This window comes from Erpetoichthys calabaricus, chromosome 3 (genome assembly GCF_900747795.2).
Source record: "Erpetoichthys calabaricus chromosome 3, fErpCal1.3, whole genome shotgun sequence".
Lineage (NCBI taxonomy): Eukaryota > Metazoa > Chordata > Cladistia > Polypteriformes > Polypteridae > Erpetoichthys > Erpetoichthys calabaricus.
The window spans coordinates 118,821,044-118,831,737 of NC_041396.2; the positions used below are offsets into that span (position 1 = coordinate 118,821,044).

The 10,694-nt window shown below is 38.5% G+C and overlaps 1 protein-coding gene across 1 annotated transcript in view; it reads left to right on the forward strand.

Annotated features, from left to right (window-relative positions):
- psmb1 (proteasome 20S subunit beta 1) overlaps positions 1 to 5,537 on the forward strand; it is a 43,930-nt gene extending 38,393 nt beyond the window's left edge. Inside the window, exon 6 of the mRNA XM_028797316.2 lies at positions 5,268 to 5,537. Coding sequence (XP_028653149.1) covers positions 5,268 to 5,453 — 186 coding nt within the window. The 3' untranslated portion in view covers positions 5,454 to 5,537. The remainder of the gene's footprint in view (positions 1 to 5,267) is intronic.
- Positions 5,538 to 10,694: the final 5,157 nt, after the last annotated feature.

A 10,694-nucleotide genomic window follows, 5' to 3' on the forward strand; every position in this document is an offset into this window, starting at 1 on the left:
AGGTCTGATGAGATAACCGCCAAGATGGACTGGGAAGGAGCTCATTTTATTAAGTTGCACTTTAGTCCCAATTTGCAGGAGATCAGTTTTGTTGCAGTTCAATTTTAAAGAGTTCTGCTCATCCAGGTATTCATTTCACTGAGGCAGGTTGTGGGCTGAGAGAGCTCTGATGAAGTTCCACTTTTAACATTGAAATAAAGTTGAGTATCGTCTGCATAAAAATGATAACCCAGTCCATAGCTACTAATAATATGACCAAGGGGAAGCATATAAATACAGAAGAGAAGAGGGCCGAGGACAGAGCCCTGAGGAATTCCTTGTGTGACTGGCGCTGAGCTGGATCTGCTGTTGCCAAGACTAACAAACTCTTGCCTATGAGTCAGATAGGACTTGAACCAATGGAGGGCAGTGCCAGAGATACCCAGCATGTTCTCCATTCTTGACAGTAGAATGTCATGTCTCATAGTGTCAAATGCTGCACTGAGGTCTAATAGAATGAATATGTTGGTTTGTCCAGAGTCTGCTGCCATAAGCAAATCATTGGTTACCTGTAGCAGTGCAGTTTCACAGCTGTGCTGCGCTCTGAAACCAGACTGAAAGGGTTCCATCAAATTATTAGAAGTTAAGTAGTTAGTGAGTTGGGAAGCTACATCACGCTCAAGATCTTTTTACAGGAATGGTAAGTGGGAGATACGCTGAAAGTTGTTAAGATTGTCAGCATCAAGGCCAGACTTTGTTAACATTGGGGTTACAGAAGCGATTTCAAAGTGATCGGCACAGAGCCTGTGTCAATGGATGAGTTTATCATTGTTGTAACAGTTGGGATTATGGCATGAAAGCAGGATTTAAGTAGTGTGATGGGGATGGGGTCCAGTACACAAGTAATCAGTCTCATCTTACAAAGCAAGTTATTAACAAATGTAGATGTGACTGGTGAGAACTTAGAGAAGGAGCTGGATGGAGTGGGAAAACAGGGAGAGATATAAACAGATGATGTATTTGTTAGTTGAATTATTTAGATCTTTAATTTTGTTACGGAAAAAGTGGAGGAATTCCTCAGATTTCAGTAGAAGAGGTAGTTGGGCCAGATGCAGGTTCGATTAGTTTATTAACTACAGAAAACAAAACCCTTGGGTTATTGTGGCCACTTTCTATTATTCAGCCGTAATGAGTGTTCTTGGCAGCAGTTAGTGCTTCTCTGTAAGCTCTTTGGTGGTCGGAGAAAGCCTGGATGTGCACGGTGAGGCCAGTCTTATGTGACATTCTCTCAAGGTGTCGGCCAGCTGCTTTCATAGATCGCAATTCTGAATTATACCAAGGAGCTGAACGATTAAAGGAAACCTTATGTTTTAAAGATGCTGTTTTATCTAATGCTGAATGAAGGGCTTTGTTATAGTGGTGGTCAAGACTTTCTAGTGTTGATGGAATAGGTGCAGACAGTAAAAGATCAGAAATGGATACAGAAAGGATAGAGGAACAGCTATTTTTAAGGTTTCTGTTAAGAAATTTGTCATTTACAGGTAAGAGGAGGGAGAGATAATGAGACAGTGAAAAGCACTGCTTTATGGTCAGAGTCCCAAATCAGTGCTGTAAATGTTGGCAACAGATAATCCAGAAGTACAGATCAGATCCAATATATGAACACCAGAGTGGGTTGGAAAATCAACATGTTGTGTCAAGTCAAAACAGTCCAATAAGGATAGGAATTAATTTCTCAGTTTAGATGTGGGGTTGTCAATATGGATGTTGAAATCACCAGGAAGGATAATTCTTTGAGAGTGAGAGCTTAGGTGGGTCAAAAGTTCAATCAGATCAGATAAGAAGGATGCATTGTATTTTGGAGGACGATAAAGAACAATGAGTGAGATGGGACCTGATTCTGTTATTAGGTTAAGAGCCAGGCACTCAAAAGACAGTGGACAATCAATTGGGATTCGTTTGATGTTTAAGTCCACTCTTACAATTACTGCAAGTCCACCTCCTTGTCTTGAGCTGCGGGGCTCTGTGTGGAAAGTGAATCCAGATGGAGTCACCTCCATGAGAGACGTAAATTCGTTCGGTTTTTGCCAAGTGTCCGTTAAACACAGCATATGAAGTTTGGTGTCTGTGATGAATTCTGACAGCACCAATGCTTTGCCATTAAGAGATCTCGAATTAAACAGTGCAATATTAGTTAATGAGGCTTCTTTTTGCACAGAGCCGTGATCAGAGTTTATTTTCACATAATGTAAATTCGGCACACTGACACTTCTGTTTCTAGGGCCATGAGAAGGATGGCGTATTCCTGAGCAAAAGCCACCGGTGGTCTTTTTATTCGCAGCCCGGCGGTGGTGGCGACCTGACCCGCGATGTTCATATTTCGGGCGCCGTAAAATCCCAGCGTCTTTTAGGATGTTCCAGTCAGACCATTTGCTCTGGACAAACTGTTTAATAAGAAGGAGTTTGTCATGAGAGTATTTTAGCATGATAGTGAGTGATACTTAACTGATAGCAGTGGAGAAGCAGCACAGCACAGCGGAGCCGTGCTTAAATAAATACTCTCTTTCTTGGACTCTGGCAGTGAACTTGGTGTGATCGAGAGAGAATGGCTTTGAAAGTTAAACTGTAAGAGATTAGAGCAGGTAGACATGTAGTGTGTCCATGGTGACTTTGAAAAAATAATACTGCACTACTTTGCGTAAAGTTCGTGGTGGGGGGAATATTATAAAACATTGACAGCAGGTTCAGAAATTTGTCTGTGCCAATGGCACTAGGCAAATGAAATTGTCTTCGTTCTTTAGAAATCTTAAGGACCTGGGGATCAATTTTTCTTCACTCCCGAGCAGACTGAAAATGTTGCTAAATGAAGAATGTTTTACGGCTATGCAAAAATGTTCAAAAGAATTTAGAAATAATAACTTAAGTAGCAAGAATGGATTGGTGTCTTTCTCTTGGGGAGAAAGCAGAACTGTTTGGCAGCCATTTAGAGCATACATCTGAACCTGTTGATTCTGTATCGTCAACTAATATTTTTTTAGATTAATTCACAAAAAGTATTAAAGCACTTATTGCACCTCATCCAAGACCCACCTTCTATGTTTCACTGACTATTTGCTGTTTCATTGGTGGTTGTAGTGTCTAGGGTGACAAAAATCGATAAATTTGATTATTAAATTTGTTGCCAATGATTTTCATTGTCGATTAGTTCAATCGGTGACATCAAATGCATTACATTACGTCATCACATTTGCCAGTATTGCATTTCAGTATGGCAGAGACGGAGGGAAATGGAAGTCCAAAATTACAACCTAAATGTCTAAAGTATGGGAACACTTTTTGTTTAGGTCTTCCAAAAAATGGTTGGTTGTAAAATGTGCAATGCAGAACTGGCATGGCACGGGAGTAAGACTGTTATGCATGAGCACCTGAACAGGAAACACATGGGAGTTGTGAAGATGTGTTTTCAGCACTGTAAGCTAACAGCCCACTGTTCATTAGGGCAGTTTCACACTTAGTTTAGTGGATCAGAGAATGCTCCCGAGTTTGTCCTCTGCTCCCCCCCATGCAACTTAGTTTAGTGGACCAGAGAATGCTCCCGAGTTTGTCCTCTGCTCCATCCCCACTTCTCTTGTTTGTTTTTGGACTTTTTGTGATTCAGTCATACTCGGGCGTACAGTCCCCAGAGTACGAACGAGATCTGTTTTGAAGACTGTCTTTAAGTTGAATTTGTATGTAAGTAGGAACAGATACATTTTGTTTCTTATTTAGCGTCAGTTAGTCAAATGTTTGTCATAGTAGTATATAAGATATTTACCTTTCTTTGCATACACCCTCAACTCAGTGTTAAGCGTAATGTGATCTGACTAAAAGCAGCTCATTCTTCAAGCTGATAAACTGCTGAAGCTGTGCAATGCTTTCATGCAAGGGTATGCTAAAGTACATCAGTCAGTGACTATCCTTCCTCCAGAACTGTATCCAGCCTTGTGCGTGCATCAACTGTGTGCATATCAGCTATGCGCGCTAGACAAGAAAACATCCACTCATTGAAGGAGTGTTTGTCTGAAGTGTCGCTCCTTGTACGTACACAATCCGACATTTAAAAGCACACAGTGATAGCCAAATGTACACAGATTCATTGCGAAAAATTGTCCAGACCCAGGGCAAAGATGAAAATTTGTGTAGGCAGAACTGGAATACGGCTAAATGAGAACTGCTCCACATGGCTAATTTGTAATGCATTCAGCTCATTCCGCCTCAATTACAGTGGTATTTCTCAGCAGTGTATGGTCTCATAACCCAGTTTTGCCCCCTTTTTTTTTTTTTTTTTAATTCCAATTAATTGAAAAAATAATCAACAGATTAATTGATTACCAAAATAATTGTTAATTTCAGCCCTAGTAGTGTCTGATAAATATCATCTTGCACTTATGTTAGAAACACTGTTCAGTTCAGGCTTGTTAGGAAATATGGCCTTTAAAAGGGATAGTCATATAATCCCATTGTAGTGTAATTGAAATAGAATTCAGCAAAGATCCTTATTGAAAAGGGTGAGCTTTATGATTTTTTTATTATTATTAAATTAGGTGTTGCACTTTTTTTGTACAGTGCTAACTTGAGGGCATTCCTTTCTTTAACTGTTGATTATATAGATAAACATTTAATGGAACAAGTTGGTAAAATTCAGACGGTACTGAATTAGGCAGATTAGCAAACAACATTATTAAAATTTTTAATGCCTTTTCACTTTGGAAAAAGTTGGAATAATTCTGTACTTTGTAATTACAATTGTTAACATTTTGTAACAACGAATGTGCAGGTATTGGTGAAGAATATGTATGTTTGTCAACTATGCTGACTTTGAATTCTTTCATAAATAAGCATGTTCATAAGTACTTAACATTGTTAGTTAATGGGGAATTATCTCTGGTGTGTGAAAATTTTGATTTGTGTAGTAATAAAGTGTCAAGCCTAAAAGTTGTTGTCCATCCATAAATAGTACAGTAGATTGTCAGTTTATCTCTCAATAGCAGCTGCACCTTCAACTCTTAAGAATAAGTTTTTGGGCTTGTTGAATAAAACAGACATGTTAATTAATTACAAGGAGAATGGATCATTCCAAAATAATCTATATTGTACCAAGAGTAAGGGAAGGATTTTTGCTATAAAGAAATCTGCTGATTCTTGATGTTCATTTTAAATGTGTTGTTTAAAATATTATTGTATTTATTTTCTGTTTAATGTAGTAAGTATAGTAAGGCTTTGTGGGTTAATTATCTGTTTGTTTATAGATTGGATTCAAGAACATGGAAAATGTGCAGCAAGTACCATTGACAAAAGAGAAGGCCATTCAGCTAGTTAAGGATGTCTTCATTTCTGCTGCAGAAAGAGATGTCTACACAGGTGATGCCCTAAAAATCTGCATTGTCACAAAGGATGGTATCACAGAAGAAACCATTCCTCTTCGGAAAGATTGATTCCCCCCACCCCTCATTATATGCTTTTTCAGTTATTTTTGAGTTTTCGTAAATAAATTTTATAACAAACATGGTCAGAACTGACTTGAAATGTGAGTGTTTTTTAGTTGTAATTACATCTACAGTACATTTGTTATATGAACGTATTAAAGGGAATATAAACATGCCAAAAGCTGATGTCTGTTAAGTTGGCCGAGCAAATACAGAATTGTCAGATCACTTTCACACATATATGTGAACAAAGCCTGTTTAATAAGTACTATAAATCTATTTTCATTTCAAATAATTTAAGATGAGATGTGTCCACACTGCTAGAAAACTGAGTGCCCTTCATATTTGACATGACACTGAATCAGTCAAAGACTTTTTCATGATGTTTAGCAAAGATGGTTGCCTTAATTAGCTTTTTAGAAATGTGTATGATATTGGAAATTAGTGGGGCTCCTCTCAATCTAAGTGGAGGGTATTGTTTAAACTCACTACCAATTACAGCCAAGAACTGTCTTCACAGACTAAGTCTGCTGTAATTAAAGAGAAACATGCATTTGTGAAGCTGTGAAGGTAAGGGAGCAGGGTGTGTCGTGCTCAGTAAACATCTTGTTTAAACTTTGCTTAATGCAGACTTCTGGAAAGTTAAAAAAGCAGGGTCATGCATCTGTGTACTCATTGTTTCATGTTCACCTTGTTTTCAGTTTCTGGTCATTATATTTTGGGAATTTTGTTGTCTTGGTAATTTAGATAGATCATGTAAAATTACGTAAAGCTTTGCACTTGACTGTTGCTTCTTGACCGATGCATTTTATTTTTTGTCAAAAATGAAACTGCAGTTAGTTGCTAATCTGTTGTATACCTATTAGGGCTTCTGTCCTTTCACTGGGGATGAGATGATTGCGTGAATGCTACTGAATCAATGAATTGTTGGGTTATCATGGTATGTGTTCATGAGAAAGTCAAAGTCCATTCCTGGCATGGCAAACCATGGAATTTTCCAGGATACATGCACAAAGTGGCTGTGAAATAATGGAGAAAATTAAAGTACCATTTCCTTGAGTTTGGTGTTTTATACAGTACATCTGGATACTACAAATTTTTCTTAATTATTTGATCAAAAAGTGAAAGTATATTGTTACTGCTTCCATATCAGTTAAGAAGAAATTACATACACATGTTGCCAATTAAGGGTTCTTGATTAGTTCATTGTCTGTCATATAGAAATGAGTAGGAAGACCTTAGGCATTACAGTTAGCAGCATTCAATTTTTTAGTAAAACAATGCCAAAGACAAAGAACATTTGAAGTGATCTCAAAAATCAATCATTGCTGCTCATGATTCTTCAATGGGTTGTCTATATAAGTCATATATTTTAAAATGCAATTATTATCTTACTAGAAATTAGTCTTCTGATTATGAATTTGGGAACCCTTTACATACAAGAATAATGTACATTTTAGCTTCTATATAATTTCAGAGGTAAAATCTACTGAATAAAGTATGCAAAAAAAATGAAAATACGTACAGGGTGTTTACTAGTATTATCTTGTGTTCACAAAAATACTTTGATTTTGGTTTTTTAACTCTCACTAATGTGCATTTTCTGAGCTAATTTAAATTTAGAGGTATCTTATATCAAACGTCATTCACGTTTATAGATAATCATGTTTATGTTAAAATCCATATTACTAACCGAGAATGCTAAACCGGATGATGGACGCAGGCACATCCGGCAATGGGCCGTAGCTGCAAAAAGACGTACTGCGCAGGCGCTAAAAACAGTCCGCGAGAGTCGGCTGAGGAGCCGAGAAAGGCGGACAAAAGAGGGCGAGAGAGGCGGATGAGGGGCCGCGAGAGGCGGACAAGACCACAGAAAAAAGGAGTGAGCACAGGAAAAATGGAGAAATGTCTCGGACAAAAGAGGGCGAGAGAGGCGGATGAGGGGTCGCGAGAGGCGGACAAGACCACAGAAAAAAGGAGTGAGCACAGGAAAAATGGAGAAATGTCTCGGACAAAAGAGGGCGAGAGAGGCGGATGAGGGGTCGCGAGAGGCGGACAAGACCACAGAAAAAAGGAGTGAGCACAGGAAAAATGGAGAAATGAGGAAACGCAGGCAAAGCACGAAACACATTGCACACGAGACTAGACCCAAAAAAAAAAAAAATAGAGGCTCGCGCACAACAGCAAGGCACCCCCCCCCCTACAGGCACCGGACGGGACACACACCAAGAGGGGGATTCAACAAGCCCATGGAACACAAAAAAAAGAACACAAAACCACCCCACAGACCCTACAAGCAAGGGACGGGACACACACAAACAGGGGGATTCAACAAGACACAGGAACACAAAAAGAAAGAAGACGCTCGCGCGACAACAATCCTCAACCCAACCCACACACACAGACACATCCATAAGAAGTGACACCCAAAGCCACATATTCTAAAGTGAACATCAACACCTTCACACTAGACAGCATAGGTGTCAGCATTGGTGGATCTCCTTACAATAAAGCACTATTAACCGTTCAACTGCAGAAAAGGAAACATATTAACAGTGACTGCGATCCTCCATATTACTTATCCATATTTCGCATGCTGAGAAAGAAACAAGTCATGAATACACGGTCACGGGTACAAAACGAAAAGGAAAGGATAACAGGAACAAACACACGAACACGAAAGAAACAACAAAATAGACGGCTATGCAGCATAGGTGGATCTCATTACAATAAGGCACTATTAACCGTTCAACCGCAGAAAAGGCTCCATATTAACAGTGAGTGCAATACTCCTTATTACTTATCCATATTTCTAAAAGAAAAAATGACTCGACTCCAAATACGCAAAGCTCAACTAAAGCTTCTAACTAACGATGTACCTAAAAGTAAAAACTTTATGAACTGCATTAGATCCTACAATAGTTCATTTAATATGCACAAATCTACATCCTAGATCCACATGACGCAAACTATCAATCAAAGTGCTGCATCGCAACAGGCACGGATTCAAAACGAAACACCTCCCGTCTCAGACATACGTTAATGGCAGCGAAGGCTACAACGGGCTTCTCACACAGCACAGGCAAATCGATTACAGCTCCAAAACAACACGTCCCAAATACTACACATGCAACAACGTGCCTCTCAAACGGCACAAGCAAAACATACACCAGGAAAATTCATTCGGATTAATGAATGTCATTTGCAATCATTGTCATTCAGTTCACTTCCCTGAAGAAACAACTGGCAATACAAGTTATACATTTACACGTTGTTGTCAAAAGGGTCAAATTAGACTGCCTTCTTTACATTCATATACTGAATATCTACAGAAGCTTATAACTGACGATGTACCTGAAAGTGAAATCTTTATCAACTACATTAGATCCTACAAATCGGAATCCACTATGAACATTGAGGGTGGCACTGCACGTGACATCCGTCTTGAAAAAATGTTGTTTATTGATGAATGTTCAATGGCATGAACAAACGTTTATGAATAATAATATTCGATTTGGAGGAAAGGTACTTTTATGAGGAGGAGATTTTAGACAGTGATTAGCTATTCTTCCAGATGCCATGCACTCAGCTATTGTTCAGTGCACCTTAAAATACGCAGACAATTGGCATTGCTTTCAAAAGATACAGTTAGTAAAAAAGATACGATGTCCAGAAACAGATCATAACAATTGCTTATTACAACTGAGAGATGGTACACTCACCAATACAGATGGACTTCACCCACATATTATTACAATTCCTCAAGCCTTTATCTGCGACAACTTAGTTACAGAGAGATTTGGAACAACAATCTCATTAGACCAAATGCCCCTTTTAACACAACGCACTATATTATGTCCAAAAAATATTAATGTGGAAAACATAAATACCCAAGTCATTCCATTACTTCCTGGAAAGACACAACTCTTTCTAAGCTCTGACAAACTTGACTCTGATCACAACAATAACCATCTTAAATGACCTTACAAGTTCTGAGCTGGAATTACCTTTTACACTTAAACGGCGTGTACAAAGAAATTTTCAAATAAACCTTTATACTGTGCCACACACTTTATTGTTTGCTTTCTATTTGCATCATCTACACCGTCACACTATTCTATATCTCATTCATACATCACGCTCTTTGTCATTCCCAACACCAGGGGTTGGCGAGCAGGGGGCGGAGCCCCCTAGTGTCTTCTGATCTATGCCTTCCATTTATCAGAGTAACATGTTGGCTTTTTATTTATTTATTTTTGCATGTCTTATGATTTCCAGAGTTTCTTTGTAAATAACTCTGCCTTTCAAAAGGAGACATTTGAATGTATAATTCATTTTTGCTTTAGGAATATGTTTTAACACAAACAAATTACAGTAGATTTCTATTTGAAGAGAAAGATAGTGAAAGTTTTAACATTTATTTCTATAGCACATTTTCATACAAAGGATGTTGCTCAGTTTTTTTATGTCAAAGAAATAGTTAAAGAAAAGACAAATTAAAATTAGATAAGAATAATAAATTATGCAAAGAGTAATTTCTTTCTTCTAGGCATGTGCCTACAGCCATTGTAATGTGCAGAAGCAGCTACAGCTATAACCTGATTTGCATCTCCCTACATGGCCATTTTGATTAAGATTTAAACTTGTGGTGGTAGTAGTAGTATCATCACATGTTTTGAGAGTACAGTGAAATTCCCAACATGCATCTCTCTCTCTCTCTCTCTCTCTCTTTCTGTGTCTGTCTGTCTGTCATTAAACTGTTAATCTTGCTGACCTCTTGCCCAGACATTTTTGTTTCATTACACTCTCAAACACTGCAGCAATTGTATGTGTTCCCTCCCCCCCCCCCCCCCCCCCCATACAGTTAAAGGAGAAATAGAAACCGTTCAGAAATGACTTCAGTTTTATTTTTTTTGTACTTGAAGGAACAAAAAAAAATTGGCATCAATTTAATGTATTTATGTAATGCCATAACAGACACTTGGACATGAACCCAGCATATGCAGGCCTAAAAAGTACCTCAAATAATAAAAAAAGACTTTAAATCCATCTAAACCCTCCCTTACTAATCCACCTCTTTTACACCCCTCCCCAGCTTCGTCATTTGCTATATATTGCCTTTGATTCCTATATGTCTAATCATTTTCCTCTGATGATGATGATACCTGATAGGTACAGAAGCGTATTAGGGCCACAGAGAAGGGGGGGGGGGGGGGGGGGAGTCTTAATGATTAAAGTCGAATCACGACA